General features: G+C 46.1%; 1 protein-coding gene across 9 annotated transcripts in view; it reads left to right on the forward strand.

The window, feature by feature from the left end:
* The window catches only part of RNF213 (ring finger protein 213), a 121,982-nt gene that overhangs the window by 45,364 nt on the left and 57,447 nt on the right, over positions 1-19,171 (forward strand). For 8 of the 9 annotated variants that reach the window (XR_015554786.1, XM_087441739.1, XM_087441735.1 and 5 more), the window contains 11 exons: positions 2,965-3,054; positions 3,771-3,893; positions 5,455-5,635; positions 8,101-8,274; positions 8,668-8,817; positions 11,865-12,454; positions 13,516-13,681; positions 14,673-14,890; positions 15,950-16,090; positions 16,202-16,366; positions 17,118-18,273. Coding sequence is in view for 8 of the 9 variants with exons in the window: in XM_087441739.1 (XP_087297865.1) it covers positions 2,965-3,054; positions 3,771-3,893; positions 5,455-5,635; positions 8,101-8,274; positions 8,668-8,817; positions 11,865-12,454; positions 13,516-13,681; positions 14,673-14,890; positions 15,950-16,090; positions 16,202-16,366; positions 17,118-18,273 (3,154 nt within the window). In the remaining variant the exon portion in view is untranslated. The remainder of the gene's footprint in view (positions 1-2,964; positions 3,055-3,770; positions 3,894-5,454; positions 5,636-8,100; positions 8,275-8,667; positions 8,818-11,864; positions 12,455-13,515; positions 13,682-14,672; positions 14,891-15,949; positions 16,091-16,201; positions 16,367-17,117; positions 18,274-19,171) is intronic. The other variant, XM_087441736.1, reaches the window with a different exon arrangement.

Raw genomic sequence — 19,171 nt, forward strand, 5'->3', positions numbered from 1 at the left:
AAAAGGATAGAAAGTTGCACATTTCAACTTGTGACTTTTAATTAGAGGATCCGAAAAGCCTTCTCTAATTGCTATGTGAAATTTCAGACTAATAGACTTAAATCTCCCCAAAACAAAGTTGAATTATTAAATATTATTTTAAGATTCCAAATGGTAACATCTCCTAAGCATTAAGTATGAGTTAAGGATGACAGTTGGTCCAATGACATGAGAGAAAGATTCTAAGTTGAATGCAGTAATAATGGTCAAATAATAAGAAGAAAAGTGTAAGTGAGTGTCCACTCTGAGGCTGGTGCTGCTGTAATCTTTATCTTACAAAGGAAGCAAGCAAGGTGTGGGGAGATGGAGAGAGAGCAGAGGAGATGGACCCACGCTCAGGCAGCCCGGCCCCAGAGAACAGGCTGTCAGCCGGATTCCAGTCAACCTCAGAGCAAGGTGGGCGAACCGCCCAGGTTCCTAAAGACTGCTAGCTGCCAGGACGCCGTTCTAGAAAGGGAGACACTAACTCAACCAAACAGCCCTCTTGCCTCATTTAGCCAGACTTCAATGGGCTGTTCTGTTCCAGGGCTTCTTGAATGGGGTAGTCATAAAACCACACAGCTGAGACTGCGTGGGCAGAGGCAGATGGCCCTCCTGTGTTACATACTCGTCACCGTCCACACAAAGGGGAAAAGATCATTAATGCAAATGCACAGAACTCTGACTGCTCGCCCTCAGAGGGACAGAGTCTAACGTCAAAACAAAGAAAAGTCCATAAATCTTGAACTTGATTTAGAAATGTGGTTGTCGGTAGCAGACTGGCTGTGGCAGCTCTGAAGCTGTGGTGTGGGTGCTGTGAGACTGCACAGATAAACACGGGGACTGGCACGGATGGCAGCCAGGCTTCTCTCTCACGGTGCAGAAGGCACTGTGCAGAAGACCCCTGGATTGGTGGGAGCTGGAGGCCCCAGTGTGAACTCATGGTGTCAAAAGCAACAACAGCAGTTCCCAGCCCTATCCACTGAAAGGGCTTGGGGATACTGACCCCCAGGTCCATGAGCACACCCAGAGCCCCGTCATGGCTTCTAAACACCAGTCCCCATGGAAAGAAACCTGTGCTTCTGGAAGGAACAGCTGATTCCAGAGGTGGGGCAGGAAAAGTGCCAGGCCAGCCTAAAACATCCTGTAGTGCCAGAACGGAATTACATGGTGCTCTACCAATGCTCATTCCTCAGCCTTGACAACCGTACCATGGCTATGTAAGATGTTAACGTTGAGGGAAGTTGGCTGACAGTATGTGGGAACTCGCAGTACCACCTCTGCAATATTTCCATAAATCTAAAATGATTCCAGGGCTGGCCCCGTGGCTTAGTGGTTAAGTGCGAGCGCTCCGCTACTGGCGGCCCGGGTTCGGATCCTGGGCGCGCACCAACGCACCGCTTCTCCGGCCATGCTGAGGCCACGTCCCACATACAGCAACTAGAAGGATGTGCAGCTATGACATACAGCTATCTACTGGGGCTTTGGGGGAAAAATAAATAAATAAAATTAAAAAAAAAAATGATTCCATTTTTTAAAAAGGCAACAGAAGCTAGTCTCAAGGGGCTCCCACTAGCCAAATCTGGGACAATTTGAGTGTAAAAATGAGTAATATTAGGAGTGGATTATAATTTATTGATACTTTAGCCATGTGTTTGCAGGAAAAAAGGGAAAGGAGAAAGGAAAGCTGTTTTTTTTCTTTTATAGTGGAATGCCGACTAATAAGTGTAGAAGGAACAATTGCAATAGCAAACCATCCTTTTGTAATACGGTAATAATAACTGACTCATGCAAGATCCATCCAGGAATGCTGAAATCAGTAGTGAACAAGATATCCAGAGTACCCCACCACAGGTTACATTTTAATAAAAGGAGGAAAGAGCACTTTCACAGGGGAGAAATCTGGCCGAGTGCTCTCAGCCAAGGGCAGCCCTGACCCTGATGGGCAGCCCTGGTGGAACAAGGATCTCACGGGCCTCCTGGTGTAAGGCTCTTAGGAACAACAGCATCCCCAGGATACTAGGTGAGTCCTGGGAGGGTTGTTATTTGACCCTGCCTCACCTGCAAAAAGTGCATGTTCAGTGTGGCTCAACCTAATCATGTTTTAATCTGAATCTACTCTTGGGAGAATTATGAGACAAAGAAGTTGGAGAGACTGTCTACAGAATGGCCGGCCTGAACTTTTCCAAGTTGTCAACATCATAAAAGAAAGAAAGAAAAAAGGCTGAGAACTCCTCTAGAAAAGAGAAGTGATGACTAAATGCTGTGTATGTCCCTAGGTTGGATCCTGAACCCAAACAGTCAGGACATTAGTGAACAACTGGAGGAATGTGGACAGGGACCTCCTCCTAGAGAACAGTGTCACACCCATGTGAACTCTCCTGAGCATGACACTTGCACCATGATTGTGTAGCAGAAGGGCCTTGCTGTTAGGAGATGCCTGCCCAAGTATCTAGGGGCCAACTGGCATGATGTCTGCAGCTTTCCTTCCAGTGGTCTGGTGGAGAAAATGCCTGTTTCTAGAGGGAGACTGAAGAGAGCAGGACAGAGATGGAGATAAAGCAGTTGTGTCAAACGTTGACAACCGGGGAATCTGGTTGAAGGTATATGGGTGTCGCTGTGCTATTCTTGCAAATTTTTTGTAAGTTTGACATTTTTCGAAATAAAACAATAGAGGGAAATCCACTCAGATTTCCAGTCACGTGGTGGAGGGACCGTAATGTTACCTGGTCCTCAGGGCCCTTTGTTTTCTGAGGCTCAGGTGGGTTGCCCTGACTCGCCACTGACACGGCTCACCAGTGACAAAGATGGGACCAGAACCCAGGTGTCCTCATGCTCCGACCCTCTTTGTATTCCCATAATAGTCTTTGTTTTTTCATAGTGTCATAAAAAAGGCTTTTTTTTTCTAGTGTCATAGTGGCTGTCACTTCCCTGTGGGTTTTGCAGGTCTGGAGGCGGCTGGTGGAAATAAACTTCCCTGTGGAGCATGGCTGGAAGGAGTCCTTGCTGGGGGACATGGAAGGGAGGCTCAAACAGGTACTGAAAGATGGGGGATATTCTTTTCAGGGGGTGAAGGCAAGTCGATAAAACCAGACCATTAGTAACAACCAATAAATCTGAATAGTGCATTTGAATGGACAGCCCTACTGTGCACAGGGCATGGGGTAAGTGTGACTTTGCCTTTCTGTTTCTGATCCAGTGTGAATAGTTTGGCTCCAGATGATATTCCAGAGAAGAATGAGGGAACAGGGTCTTGCCGCCAGGGGAAACTCTCCTATAGGCAGTAGCTGCAAGTGACCGGTTGGTAACAGGAGCCTTATTAAACCCAGTGACAAATGGGGAAAGCATAAAATGCTCCCCATTTTTAATGAAGGCCTGTGACCTTAGGAAAATTAGGGTTTTTAAAAACATGATATGAGAGTTTTCTATGTAATTGTTAAATGAGTCTTTTTAGGAAAACAGAAGCAAGGAAAAATCACTTATTTTTCAAAACTTACCTGTTTTTGCAAGCTGCTGTGCCAGACGCTTTTTCTGCAAAGTGGGAAAAGAGACTCTTGTTTAAATTGTAGCCTTGTTGGCCTGTTGGTTGTGGGGCAGGGAGGACTTGCTTAGCCTGGGATGGGAAGAAGGTTAAAATAATGGGGAACTGATAAAATAGCAGGAAAGTAAGAATAACTCAGGTGTTCTTATTCCATAGAGTCTGAGAGCTTAGCACCCAAAACCTCTGAAGCCCTCCTCTTCTCTTCTTGCAGGAGCAGCCTCTCTCCCAGATCTCTGTCTTCTGCAACATCCACTGGGATGTTGAAGGCTCAGAAGACAGTGTGTCGAAATGCTTTGAGAAGTGTGTCATTGAAGCTGTGAGCTCAGCCTGCCAGGTGAACAACGTCGCCCACTTGGGAATCGTGTTTGGATCCACAGCTGCCTTCTGACGGGAGCAGCTAAAGGCTATTAAGTATCTGCTGGTTCTGAGACCCTGTGCCGTCTCAAAGATTGGGCACTGGGTGTCCCCCTCCCTAGCCTAGAGGAATGGTTCTGAAATCCAGTACCCTCGACTGACTCCTTGAAATGCCACTCATCTTCCCCCTAGTACAGCTTCCCCCCTGTGTCGTAAGTCACACCCCCTCACCGGTGACCTTGAATGAAGCCATCTGGCAGGCTGCCCCTAAATGCCCTTGTTATTATCACTGCTGCGTATGCAGTGTGTTAACACTTGCTTCGTATGCAGTAAAAGACTCCAAAAGTTGACAAAACATTTATGGAAGAAAAATGTATGAAGTTGAAAAGATTCTATCAATTCACTTAGGGTGTTTTCTGCGAAGTGGAAAAGGATTCTGCCCTGCACTGCCTCTTAGGAGCAAACCTCCAACTGTGTGTGTGTCTCTATGTATAAGATCATGTCATATGCAAATAGAGGTAGTTTAACTTCTCCCTTTCCAATCTGGATGCCTTTTCTTTCTTTTCCTTGTCTGATTTCACTGGCTAGAACCTCCAGCACAGTGTTGAATAGAAGCGGTGAGAGCGGACATTCTTGTCTTGTTCCTGGTCTCAGGGGGAAAGCTCTCAGTCTCTCACACTGAGTATGATGTGAGCTGTGCTGTGGATTTTTCTAGACACCCTTTATCAGACTGAGGAAGCCCCCTTCTTTTCCTAGTTTGCTGAGAGTTTTTTGGTCAGGAATGGATGTTGGATTTTGTCAAATGCTTTTTCTTCGTCTATTGAGATGATCGTGTGGTTTTTTTTTTTTTTTCTATTGATATGATGTATTACAGTAACTGATTTTTTATGTTAAACCAACCTTTCATCTCTGAGATAGATCCCACTTGGTCATGGCATATAATTCTTTTTATGTGGCATATAATTCTTTTTATGTGTTGCTAGATAAGGCTTTCTTGTATCCTTTTAAATATCAGAAAGTATCTATTGTAAACTAACCCAACTCTATTTTTTTACTAACTTCTGAAAGTTTTTATAAAAACTTTGAACCTAAAGAAGGAAAACATGTTGTTTCTTGGTGGGACCAAGAATTAAAATGTATATGCTGTTTGGAGGCAGCCTTTGAAAGAACTGCAGTTTAGGAATACAAAGTATGTCATGCGTTCGTGGTTTGCTCGGTATATTTGGTGTTTCTCATGATATGAATGTCCAGGAATAAGGTCAAAACTGGCAGTGAGCCAGAAGGAAGGGTGTGATTGTGGGTTGTGTGTGCACATCTCCACACCTCTGGTGTTCACCACTTTAGGAGACAATGTACCCAGGGAACGGAAATGCCCTAAGAAAAGTTAAGTATTTTACTCTTTTGCATTTTTTGAGGTTTCGTAAAACTAGTCACAAAAGATTTCTGACATGCTATTGGGTGAGTCATTTAGTTCCATTATTTAAAAACACACCAATAAAAAAACTTCCTAAATTTCCCTCTCTTTGTTCATTTTCTTATAGTCTCAGACCAGTATCCTTGGGGGAATCTCTCGTCGAGACCTGCAGAAATTTGGCACCCTTGTGTCTGCCGTGATCACTAAGTCGTGGCCGAGAAACAACGGCGAAGCTGTGGATGACCTGGATGAGGTTTTAAAGCACCTGCTCACATGGCCAGACGTCAAGCACCTCTTTAAGTTGTATGGTATGTTTACGGGGTATCTGCTCTGTCAGCTTGGTGCCTCCTGACCTGGGGTAGAGTGTTTGACCTGAGGCTCGGTAAGGATGGGTTGGCCTTTGACGGAGGAAGCAGATTGGGTGGACGGCCCCGGGAAGGCTCAGAGTAGTTTGCATTATAAATAAGAACTAATAGTGAAAGCCACCATTTGTAGAATGCCTCCTAACCACTAGCTACTGTGCCGACATAGCATCCTTGAAGCGATCCTGAAAGTCCTCCTTAAGATCCCCAGTTTTCAGATGAGGAAATTGAGGTGGAGAATGGAATGTGACTTACCCAGGGTCTCAAAGATAATAAGTATTAAGAACAAAAATGCAAACTCAAGGGCCGGCCCCGTGGCTTAGTGGTTAAGTGAGCGCACTCCACTGCTGGCGACCCGGGTTCTGATCCCGGGCTCGCACTGACGTGCTGCTTCTCTGGCTATGCTGAGGCCGCGTCCCACATACAGCAACTAGAAGGATGTGCAGCTATGACACACAACTATTTACTGGGGCTTTGGGGGGAAAAAATAAATAAAAAAAATAAAAAAAAAAAATCTTTAAAAAAAAAAAAAAATGCAAACTCAAGTGTGTCTGGCTCTAAAATCCACTCTCCGTTATTTGAGATCAGTGTAAATGTCCAATCCAGTATTGATGACCTCAACCAAAAGCCCCACCCCACCCCTGTGCCCCGAGTGTTTTGTGATCAAAGAGGGGGAGATAACATCTTGCTCTAAAAATGCTATATTCAAGTTTATGTTTAAGTTGTTAGGTTCAGATTTAGTGGAAAAGCACTGGATTTGGATCTAAAAATTCCAGGTTAGATGATTTTGAGTCTCAGTTTCATGAAATTACTGGGACAGGCAGAAAAGAAGCTAAGGTCAAGGTTGTTGTAGGGATCATTGATGTGGGACTTTTATGTACATTATTAAAAGCTACTCACTTGAAAATATTATATTTGTGTTTTTTGAAATTAATAGACCTTATTTTTCAGAGCAGTTTTATGTTTACAGAAAACTTGAGCAGAAAATACAAAGATTCCCATGTTTATACCACCCCTCTGCCCAACACATACAATTTCCTCTATTAACGTCTTGCTTTGGTGTGGTACATTTGTTCCAACTGATGAACCAATATTGATACATTATTAATAACTAAAGTCCAAAGTTTACATTAGGGTTTATCTTGGTGTTGTATGGTTCTGTGGGTTTTGACAAATGTATAATGATGCATACCCGCCATGACAATATCATACAGAATAGTTTCACTACCCTAAAAATTCCCTCCACCTATTCATCCCTCTCCCATAGTTTTGCTTTTTCCAGAATGTCACAGAATTGGAATCATACAGTCTGTAGCCTTTTCAAATTGGCTTCTTTCACTTAGCAATATGCATTTGAGGTTCCTTTTGATAGCTCATTTCTTTTTTTTTTTTTTTTTAAGAAATATGTTTAACTTTATCATCATTTCCCAGATTTATTTATTTATTTATTTTTTTGTGAGGAAGATCAGCACTGAGCTAACATCCATGCCAATCCTCCTCTTTTTGCTGAGGAAGACCGGCCCTGAGCTAACATCTATTGCCAATCCTCCTCCTTTTTTTTCCCTTTTTCTCCCCAAAACCCCAGTAGATAGTTGTATGTCATAGTTGCACATCCTTCTAGTTGCTGTATGTGGGACACGGCCTCAGCATGGCTGGAGAAGCAGTGCGTCGGTGTGCGCCTGGGATCCGAACCCAGGCCACCAGTAGCAGAGTGCGCGCACTTAACCGCCAAGTCACGGGGCCGGCCCCTGCTATATTTGTTTTTAATGGCACAGATAAATTTGGTCTTCTCAGAATAATACTGGATGACCCTAGTATTACTGGGAGAGAAATCTTCTGGTGGTTAAATTAAGTATATTTAAAAATTCTGCCTTCTAAATTGAACCTAAAATTCACGTTCAAAATTTTGCAAGATAGCCAAGATATGCAGAATATAAAATCATCACACTGATGTTTCTCTGTTTCCATGCACTATGCAAATGCCTCCTTAACCATCCGGATAGCCCTTGCTGGTATGAGTGCATCCCTGGTGCAGCTGACTCTGCTGCTGCAGGCATTCTAAGACAGGGGAATTTTAAAGGAGATTATGGATAGTTTTTAAGAAACATTTTCGGTGTACTGAAGAGGGCACAGGTTTTAAAAACCTGATAAATGTATTTCTCTTGGCTGATTTTGGCCATTGGAGGAATCATCTTCGTGAACTAGGTCATTTGGGAAATGAATTTGGGACCTCCTAAACCTCCTGGGTGACAGCAGAATTGAGTAAAGAGATGAGCACGTCTGGAAACACGAGTAACTTCACCTGTGTTGTGTGGAAGTGGGGGCAGAGGTGGTGGGGAATCCTCGCGCTTAACAGAGACGAGGTGAGAAGTGGGCGCCCACTGTTTTGACTCTGTTCTTAACCTGATCAGGAACTGATGAGAAAGTACTAGCAAATATTACAGAGGATGGAAAGAAGTTGATGGCTACTGCTGACTCTGTGCTCACGAAAGTTACTGAGGACCTCCTGAATGGAACAATTTTAGTTGGACGCCTGGAGCTGATCATGAGCCACGTGAATCAATTTCTCGAAATCTGGCAATTAAGTAAGTATCAAGTTGAGAGACAGACTTTAGGCTGGTGAGAAATCACAAGAATAAGAAATGTCTGTGTTTGCGTGTGCATTTTGTCGAGCGGTGATCTTTGTCATCTTTATGATGAGTGACCCTTCTTCCCAGTAAGTTGACAGGATGGTTTCTGATTCTCAGGAAAATAATGGGAAAGTAATAAAATAATGAGAAAGTCAGAGTACTTGTTCTGTTTTTGTTCTGTGCTGCTGAGCACGTGGACGTCTCGATCGAGTGGCTGTGCCTGCAGCCCTCCTTTCCCCTCTGCTCATCGCCCTGCAGGTGGAGCGTATTCAGAGGGAGGTGGAAGAAATGGGTTGCCATGGAAAAGGATACGTTTGTTTGTTCTACTGGGTTACTTTTTTTTTCCAGAGAGAAAAAATCTTTCACCCCAGGAGAAAAAACATGATATGAAGGAATTATTGGATTGGAGAAGGAGTGAACTGATAGTTCTAAAGAGAGAGAAAAGATACGTTGACAGTCTCCTGAAGTTGTGTGGAAGGGTGAAGGACCAGATCAAAGGTAATATTCTTAAGAATTAAAAGAAACAAAATTGAGGGGTCCCAAAGGTAGAAGGGTCAGAGTAGAAGACAATAAAAATGCATCACAAGGGGCCAGCCTGGTGGCGTATTGGTTAAGTTCTTGCACTCCACTTTGGCGGACCAGGATTTGCAGGTTCGAAAGCCGGGGGTGGACCTACGCACTGCTCATCAAGCCATGCTGTGGGGGCACCCCACATACAAAATAGAGGAAGATGGGCACAGATGTTAAGCTCAGGCTGAATCTTCCTCAGCAAAAACAAACAAACAAACAAACAAAAAAGACCCACATCACAATAGCAGCACTTTCACTTGGAGGGGAGGCTTTCTTTAATGTGTTAATTTTTAACAAAGTGATACACATCACCTTGTCGCATTTACTTCCGTACCTCTAAAGAACACACTTAAATATCTCCTTGATTTTTCAGCTTTCAACATTATCCATTGTGGAAGATGTGGATTTAAATCAATTTTTCCGGTCTCTGCCCTATACACATAACCTTTCCAATCTCCCTTTACTCCCAATTACATCATAATTTTAATTAGATCACTCTTCAGGGTTTAAATAATCACAACTGTGTAATAGTGTAATTCACTATTCACAACTGAGCCATGAAACAGACCATGATTGTCTTACATTTCTTGCACAAACTTTGTTTTCTCTAGAATTAAAACTCTCGTCCTGTGCTTTGTTTTCAATGTATTTATTTTTAATTCAATCCCAAACTCTTTACCCACTGTTTGAATTTCCTCACAGGATGATCAGTTTGCTCTTTCAGAAGGAATCCCCTCGAACTGGGGGGATGTGGTCCTGGAGCCTTCTGTCCTGGTGTCGCCCCTTTCCTTGGGCTATCTCCTCGGTTCAGTCTGTTTCCTGGATCCCATGACTGCCCTCTCTCACTCCTGTGTTTTGTAGAACATGTCCTCTATTACTTCCCTGAGAAGGGGGGCATAGGAGGTTCCATTCTTGAGTCCTCGCATGTCTGAACATGTCTACCCTCACACTGGATGAATCATTTGGCTAGGTACAGAATGCAGATTGGAAATCCTTTTCCTTCAGGATTTTAGGTATGTTGCTCCATTGTCTCTGCAGTGTTCCTCTTGGGAAGCTGATGTGATTCTCCTCACCGATCTTTTTTTTTTTCCCTAGGAAAGATTCGCCCTGAGCTAAAGTCTGTTGCCAATCTTACTCTCTTTTTTTTTTACCCCCTGCCCAAAGCCCCGGTACACAGTTGTATATTCTAGTTGTAGGTCCTTCTAGTTCTCTTATGTGAGCCGCCGCCACAGCATGGCTACTGACAGACGAGTGGTGTGGTTCCACACCCAGGAACTGAACCTGGGCTGCTGAAGCGGAGCATGCCAAGCTTTAACCACTAGGCCATCAGGGCTGGCTCCTTACTGATCCTTTGTGTGTGATGTATTTTCTCTCTGGAAGCTCTGGAGGGTTTTTTGTCTCCCCGTATTCTGAAATTTCACAATGAAGTACCTTGGTAGGAGTATATTTTCCATCCGTTACATTGGGCATAATTAGGTGGGTCTTTCTATCTGGAAATCTAGGTCCTTGAGCTCTGGAAAACTCTTGAATTATTTAATCGATCATTTTTTCTCTTGCTGGAATTCACATTAATTGGATATTGGACCTCTTGGAATGGTCATCTAACTTCCATAATTATTCTCTCCTATTTTCCATCTCTTTGTTTTTTGCTTTGCTGAGAAATTTCCTCAACTCTACCTTCCAGCCGTTCCATTAAATTCTTGATTTCACTTCTCACATACAGTATATTTAGTTTGCAGGAACTCCTGTTTTCCTTTGAATGGTCCTTTTTCTATACTGTCCTGTTCTTGTTCATGGTGGCAGTATCTGAGCTTGCTGAGATTATTGATATTTTTGATCTAGAAGTTTTTTTTGCATAGTTTCCTATTTCCTCCGAGTTGCTTTTATCTATCAGTATGTTTTAATATCTATTGTTCATGTTAAAGACTTTCCCCGTACATCTGGAAATTCTTGTTTTTCTGTTTGTATTAAGAGCTCTAGGCACCTGACTGAGAGCTCTGAGGGTGTGTGACCAGGCCTTCTAACGGCCTGCGTCTCTAAGTCGTCTCTCCTGGGCTCTCAGATCTCCAGTCTCCTGCCTGGAGGCTCTGGACCCGGCTGCCAGGTTTCTCGGAGTCAAGAAAGAAGAGAGGCTGGAGGCTTCTCAGCATCCGCTCCTCCTGCTTTCCGCAGGCTGCTCCTGCCTTCCCTCTACTCCTGTATCTTGTGACTTCCCCTTTCTTACTCCTTAACTTTAGCTTCCTGAGAAAGGGTGTGAGTCTGGATATGCCTTTCTTCTTCCACCTACCTGAGACCTCCAATCCAAGAACCCTCCGTGTTATCCCCTCTAGAAGATACACCACCTGCTGCTTGCCAGGGTGGAGGCGGAGCCGCCAACCTGCTGTATAGAAGGGGGTGGGGTGAAATCAACCCATTTGACTGCCCTTAAACAGACCTCCAACCCGGTCCTCCTTATGTCCTCAGCGCCTCCCAAATCCCAGTGACCCGTGCGTGTCAGCACTTCCAGGGAGTTCCGCAGTAGAAACCTGGCTGGCCTCCCACTTTGCCCACTGCAGGCTAGGGTGCCACGTTCTCAGGCCTAAGACGTCACTTACCAGTGGCCTATCTACCTTTCAACTTCCAAAATTTTGTTGCTGTGATTTCGTCTTCTATTCTTCCCAGCCTTGTCAGTTTATGACTTTTTAAAAACTCTCTATTCTGGCATTGGAGCAGGATTTGGGGAGAAGTGAAAGCAGGCACAGTTTTCAAACTGTCATCTTCACCCAGAAATTACAGCACTTTCTTTGTCGTGAAAATGGATGAACAAGCCTGGGTGTGGGTCGGGGGAAGACGTATGGATTCTCATGAGAAAAACTGCCAGCAGGCATGTTCACTTGAGTTTCCTTAAGAGCAGTGAGGAGAGTAAATACTGGGAAAGTGAAATAAAATGATATTGTGACTAGAGGTTTGATTTCTGATCTCTTGTGGTTTCAAAGTGGATTTTGGAGAGATCGAAAAAAGACATTCGGAAGACCTCTGCAGTAAAAGATTGAATGAAGCCGTGACAGTGAGGTTGTCACTCAACTTCTCAGACTTGAAGTGGACAACACATTACAACCTGAGCCCCAAAGTCCTAGAAATGGCCAGAAAGATAGACTTGCTAAAGGACAGCCACATCTTCCAGCTCTTCTGGGCAGAAGCCGCAGAGTCGCTGGGCGAGCCCGGGGAGGAGTCGGAAAGGCAAATACTTGAGCTTGAAGAGGCATACGAAGATCTGTATCATCCTTGTATCAAAAAATTTATTAAACTGTATCAGGATCTGAAGTCAGGAGAGGTCACCTTTGGGGAAATAGATGCCATCTTCAAAGACTTTGTGAGTAAATACAGCGACCTTACTTCCGACCTCCGGATCATGTGTGCCCTGGATCCCAAGGACAAAATGGATTGGATCAAGGAACGAGTTGGGCAGATCAAGGAGTACCATCACCTGCATCAGGCTGTTAACTCAGCCAAGGTCATCTTGAAGGTCAAAGAGAATTTGGACCTGACGGGTGACTTCCGTGTTCTCCACACTTTATTAAACTTCGTAAGTGTCCTGGGGTGGGGGTGGGGATCCTAGCTCACATTCCCCGGTAGCCACGGGCTCACTGGCTTTTCAAAGCTGGACAGGATGATTTTGGAGCTTCCTTCTTGAGTTTTTTTTTTTTTTTTTTTTTTTTAAAGATTTTATTTATTCAGCTTTTTCCCCCCAAAGCCCCAGTAGACAGTTGTATGTCATAGGTTCACATCCTTCTAGTTACTGTACGCGGGACTCGGCCTCGCGTTGGACGGAGAAGTGGTGCCTCCGGGCGCTCCCGGGATCCGAACCCGGGCCGCCAGCATCAGAGCGCGCGCACTTAACCACCAAGCCACAGAGCCGGCCCCCTTCTTGAGTTCTTGTTTGTATTTGACTTGATGCCTGAATGTGCCAAAGGCTTCGTTTTCACCTTTTTTTATAAATAGTGTGACTGCTCCTTGGCTGGTGAGAGTTTTCTTGGGTCCACGTGAGGATCAAGCATTTGGGGAAGGGCAGTGAGCCTCTTTTAGGTATTTGTAGAGAGGAATCTGATCTCTTGAGGTTAGAGGAGCCACAGAGGGGTTTGTCTTGTCTGCTCTCCATTCGCAACTCCTAGTGCTGGCCAGGAGCAGCACACGATAAATTATTTCTGTTGAGTGAAAAAGTGAGGCTTTTGCTTCTGTTCTCTTAGGCGAGCATTTATAAGGTATACTGTGAGCTGTATTGTAATATAGATAGGCATGATGATGATCAAAATTTAGCACAAAATTTGGAGTTATGCACAGTTAAGCTTGTATATCCCAGCAGCGTGTTCTTGAGTAGGCCACTGCTCTGGGCCTTCGTTTCTTTACCTATAAAACAGGAAAAATAACAACACCTACCTGGCAGGGTTCTTGTGTGAGTTGCTTAGCAGAGTGCCAAGTACAGAGGAATAGTAGTTACTGTTGATCGAGGGGGACAGCAGTGGAGGCTTTAGCGTCCAGTTAAGAGATAAGAGCTTCGTGTGCCTGTTGTCAGATGGTCAGTGTTGCTGCTCAGACTCTGGGTTCCAGGTGACCGGTTCCAGCCCACAGTAGAGCCCTGTTTTGCAGACTGACGGCTTTGAGGACTTTCGCCACGAAAAACTGGACCAGATCAGCCAGCAGCTTATCCGTGCCAAAAAGCTGTTGGAGGACCTCAGTGAGAGCCGGTGCCAATGTCTGCGGGAACTGTACCTAAGGAAGGAGTTAATTACCTGGGTCCGGGAGGCTCTTGGAGGTAAAGTCCATTGTTGAGGTTGCCAGGGGTCTGGAGAGTTTTCAGATGGCTCACAGGGTGGCTTTCCTAAATGTACAGGCAGTCCCTCCCCTTGATCGCGTGCCGTGTGAAGGACAGACAGACATCCCCCTTCTTTAGGCCGATGTGCAGTGTGTGCCTCATCGATTGGTGGTAGAATTTGTATCAGGACAATATTTCTCTTGTTCTGGCGTAAAAACTTTCCTTGGCTACTTTTTTCTCCCGCTGGATCTTACTGTGAACGGCTAGGGGTCATTTCCTAAAAATCTTGCCCCCGTCAGCTTTTTCCTTAGGTGGATTTTTACAGGAGGCCACGGCGAGCTCTCGCTCAGGGAGATTCTGTTATGTCAGCTCGCTGGGATGTGCATTTCTTTTCCAGCTGAGGGTTTGGCAGCCTTTTTACCTCTGTGGCGTAGGTGCCTTTGGCAGAGTTAATTTGTAGAGGGAGGAAACAGAGGTGAGGAAGACAGGCAAAGGAGACGAGGAAGAGGGGAGGCGGGCAGCACTGGTGTGTGAAGGGGGCTGGGCTGCCTGCCTCTCATCCAGGGCCTCACTGCTCTCAACTATGAGTTCCTTGGCCCACTATGATGCACATTCTTTGATGAGTAAGTAACCCAGCGAGAATTATCTCCGTTTTTTATAGTTAGCTGTCAGCATAGTATATACCAGCTGAACCTCTTTCTTTTTGTTTAAAATGGTGACGTCATGTGGATTAAATGAAATAAGGCACACAAAGCCTCGCGGTGTGCCTGGATGTGGCTGTTGTTCAGTAAGGTCAGGTGTTGGTTAGTGGTATCGACATAGACGGCAAAGAAAAAGGTGGTCCAGGTTTTTATTGAAAGCAGAAAGTGGGTAAAACCCTAAAAGTCCACTAAATATCCATTTATAGCTTCAATAAGGATTCGTGTCCCAGGTTTGAGTCTTGAGCCATCATGGAGTAGCCCCGTGCTCACCTGTCTCTTCTTGCCCCAAGGCATCAACGAACTCAAGGTGTTTGTGGACTTGGCTTCCATCTCAGCGGGTGAGAATGACATTGACGTGGACCGGGTGGCCTGCTTCCATGACGCGGTGCAGGGCTACGCTCCTCTGCTGTATAAGCTGGACACGAGTGCAGGTTTCGATGAGTTCATGGAACAGCTAAAAGAACTGTGGAAGGCTCTGGAAAATGACGAGCACCTGCCCAGTAAACTGGTAAGTTTTATCTCTGGCTCCAAAGCAGATTAGGTTTCATAGAGCATTGCTTAGCAACACTGGGGGCGTGACGGCGGTTATCACACACCCACATGGTAGGTTTTTATGCAGCCGTTGAAAATGATGTTTAAAAGCAGTTTTTCTTCATAACATGGGAACGCTTTCTCTATCTCGTCGTGTTAGAAAGTAGGATACAAAATTGCATGTAAATAAGAGGAATTTCTGCTATGCAAAACGCATGTGGAAAAAAAGACTGAAAGTAAATATGCTAAAATGTTGCCGGGGGTTTTCTCTGAAGGATGGTAATTGTTACTTAATTCTGTATACTTTTTGATATTTTCCACAATTGGTATGGAATAACTTTTTATCAGAAAAAATTTACATTTCAATTTAAGTGAACCATGTACACCAGGGTCTGAGCAGACCCATATTAGGTCACTTGCCTAACGAGCAGAGAGATTGTCAGGGCAGCTGGAGCTCCATGAGGGGTGAGAGAGGAAAATAAATGGAATGAGCAGATAGGGCTGTTCTCATTTTTTTTCTGCTGGAAGCTCATGTCCAAACAAAAAGACTTTGTTGAAGATTTTTCCTTAATTCTTCTGGTTGGACTTGGGGACTCCAAAAAGACACTTACAACGTAAGGCTCCACAGCCCTGTTATGTCAGCACCTCCCCCCTCCACCTGGGGGCCCGGCAGAATGATGCTTTCCCAAGGAGAGCTGGGTTTGTGCCTGTCCCCCCATCCATGTCTCCATAAATAGAAGCTGAGTACCCTCCACGTGCTAGCCAGGGCACCAGGCACTGGTGGGGATGCGGGCAAACAGCCCATTACAAAACAGCAACACCGGGTGACCAGTTTCCCGAGAGGGACAGACCAAAGCACACAGGAGCCGTGGGCAGCGGGTGAGGAAGTCGTGCCCTGCGGGGTGACTGTGCGCCGAGCCCCAAGAAGGGGAGGAGGAGTTCACTCCTCAAAGGCACAAGTGGGAGAAAAACGAAGGAGGAAGAGAAAGATGATTGCTCACACCAGGGCCCGTTTTCTCTCCTTCTGTCCCAACAGCGTGACTCTGCCAGGAACTTGGAGTGGCTGCAAACAGTGAGGGAAAGTCATGGGTCTGTTGAACTCTCATCCTTGTCGCTGGCAACAGCAATCAACAGCAGAGGCATCTATGTGATCAAGGCACCCACAGATGGCCAGAAGGTGAGCCCCCCCACATTCCAGGCACAGCTGGAAGTGGTGCTTACAGGCTGCTGTAAATTGAGGGGTTTCTGGCTCCAGTAAAGCAACTCCTAAATGTGTGCTATTCCACAGATTTCCCCAGACACGGTTCTATGTTTAATCCTTCCTGAGAGCCACGGGGGCCATCAGGAGGTGCGAGACTACTCCTTAGAAGAGCTGAAGGAGCTTTTAAACAAATTGATGCTGATGTCTGGCAAGAAGGATCACAACAACGCTGAAGTAGAGCTATTTTCCGAGGTGAGGATTTGTGTTTAGGTCAGAGCGAAGCAGGTATAACCTCATCTGTTTGGGCCGAGGACTCTCGCTGCTGAGTTGCCTGAGAACGTAAGAAGGATTTGAGTTTGGATTTAATTGATAGGAATCACTCGACTCTTAAATCCGTGGCGAGTGGAGCCCTCGGGTCTGCAGAAAATGCCTGTGATCCAAATTCACGACCCCAAGCCAGGTCTGAGGTATGACAGGCCCTTTGGTTCGCAGTTGCTTCTTAAGATCCACAGACTGAATTGGCAGTTAATCTGCTACATTGGAGAGGAGAAAACCCAATGGATCGTTCTTAGAAAGAAACTTAAATTGCTTCACTTATTCTGTAAATTAGCAAGAATCCAAAAAACCTTAAAGATTTGGATGAGCATCCTTCATCAAAATCAAAAGTAACCATATTGATAAAAAGGCATGTTGGTTTATGTAACAATCTCTGAATTTTATTACGGGTTTTTTCTTTAAAGTTCGTTTGTGCTTTATAAATGATATCCTTTATCTTTACAACTTATCGCTTCCTAAAAAGAGTCCTCTTATGAGGCCAGTTATGTAAATGAGGAAGGAAGCCCTGCTGTGATCAATCTCAAATGTTTGAGGTCACACAGTGAACCATGGGAAGATGTGAACCCAAGTCCTTCAAATTATAGATCTGTCTGTGTTATTCTAGACTAGTGTGTCGCCTCTCTGATACAGCTCTGTGATTTCTGCCTCCTGGTTCCATTTGCAACAGGTGTTTTGCAATGTGCAGAGGCTCGTCCAGTCCTTTATAAACCTTTACTCTGCTGGAAACATGCTGTTCAGGGCCTGGATGGCAGAGGTGTACTGCACCCCCCGGGAGGGCGTGTCCATCCGGATGGACTTCCGCTTGGGGCTGGTGAGCCAGCTCACGGAGAGCGGGCCGGTCGCTGAGCTGCTGGAGGCCCTCTGCAGGCAGATGGAGCACTTCCTGGACCGTTGGAAGAGATTCGTGACAGAGAAGCGAGCTGAGCACTTTTACCTCAACTACTACACAGCTGAGCAGCTGGTTTACCTGAGCACAGAGCTCAGGAGAGAGACGCCCAGCGACACCACCCTTACCATGCTGTCCTTCATCAAAAGTGACTGCACCCCAAGGCACGTCTTCCAGGCCTGCAGGGGGCCCGATGGCAAGGCCACCAGACACCAGGAGAGGACAGTGATTGAAGAGTTGCCGCTGATGCTCTCTTCCAAGTTCAGCCTGTTTGACAAGCTGAAGGTCATCATGGAACAGTCGATGACATGCATGAGTGTCTTCCTGCCTCACTGCCTGGAGCTGGAGGGCCTTGGCCGCTGTCTGGCCCACCTGGCGAGGCTGGGTGGGCCTCCCGTGGAGCGGCAGCTCCCAAAAGGCCTGCAGGTCGGCCAGCCCAACCTCATCGTCTGTGGCCACTCAGAGGTGCTGCCGGTCACCCTGGCCGTCTACATGCAGACCCCGAGCCAGCCCCTGCCTAGCTATGACGAGGTGCTGCTCTGCACCCCGGAAACCACGTTTGAGGAGGTGGCGCTGCTCCTGCGCCGCTGCCTGACCACGGGCTCCCGGGGGCACAGGGTGTACAGCCTGCTGTACGCAGACCAGCTGAGCTATGAGGTGGCCTGCCAGGCGGAGGTGCTCTTCCAGAGCCTGTGCACGCAGCGCCACCAGGAGGACTACCAGTTCGTGATGGTCTGCGACTGCGAGCGGGAGCACTGCTACCTCCCCTCGGCCTTCAGCCAGCACAAGGTCCTCGTCACCCCCCAGGCGCCCCTGGAGGCCATCCAGGCCTACCTGGCACAGCATTACCGGGTCCCAGAGCAGATTCCGTCAGCCGCCACCGTGTTCAGGGACCGGATGTGTGTTGGGATCGTGACCTCGGAGAGAGCGGGTGTTGGTAATGAGAGCTGTTGGGGTGGATGGGTCCCACATGTCCTGGGACCACCTGATGGCCATTCCCTGCCCAACGGGGGGTGACTCAGATGAAGCCCGTGTGCAAAGGGGGAAACTGAGTCCCAGGGAGGTTTGGCTCATCTGAAGTTGTAAATCCGGGCTCGTACTGGAATCTCAGGCAATTCCTGGGAGCTAAGCCATCCTCCTCTATGCAAGCTTCTCCATAGTTTCCTCTTCCTTTGTAACTACATGGGCCACTTTGGGGTTGATGGGGTTGTAAGAGCAGGAGGAGGTACACAGTCACCCCTCAGTATCCTGGGGTATTGGTTCCAGGAGCGCCATGGATACCAAAATCTGTGGATGCTCAAGTCCCTTAGCCGGCCCTCTGTATTCGCGGGTTCTGCATTGGTGAATTCAACCAACCACGGATTGTAAGCATGGTAACACTATCTGCTGATGGTTGAATCCGCGGATGCGGAACCTGCCGGAAACAGAGGGCAAACTAATTTTTTGTCTTGAGAAGAAACAAATGCCTCTTGACCCTCGCTTCAGTCACCATCATGATTCCCTTGAAAAGAAATAGTGATTTCCATTCTGTTGACTTTATCCCATTAACAATACTACCTCCTGTGGGGATGAAAGTCGGTCTTCCCCCTCCCCCAGGAAGCAGGCTGTGCTGTTACATTCCTCGTACTTAGATTGCTGTCATCAGTCCCAGGGAAACAGCAAGGACAGTGAGCAGGTAACGGTGTGGAAATTTTCAAGTTCAAAAGTGTATTCTTTAGTCTGATGTTACGTTGCATGAGTTTTGAATTTTGTGCAGAGAGGTGACTTGAAATGAATCTTTCCGGATTCTCTTACTCTTTGTCCACAGCCCTGGCACCTAATTTCCATATTTTAAC

Source organism: Ceratotherium simum, chromosome 16, assembly GCF_057802395.1.
Source record: "Ceratotherium simum simum isolate JZ-2026a chromosome 16, ASM5780239v1, whole genome shotgun sequence".
NCBI lineage: Eukaryota > Metazoa > Chordata > Mammalia > Perissodactyla > Rhinocerotidae > Ceratotherium > Ceratotherium simum.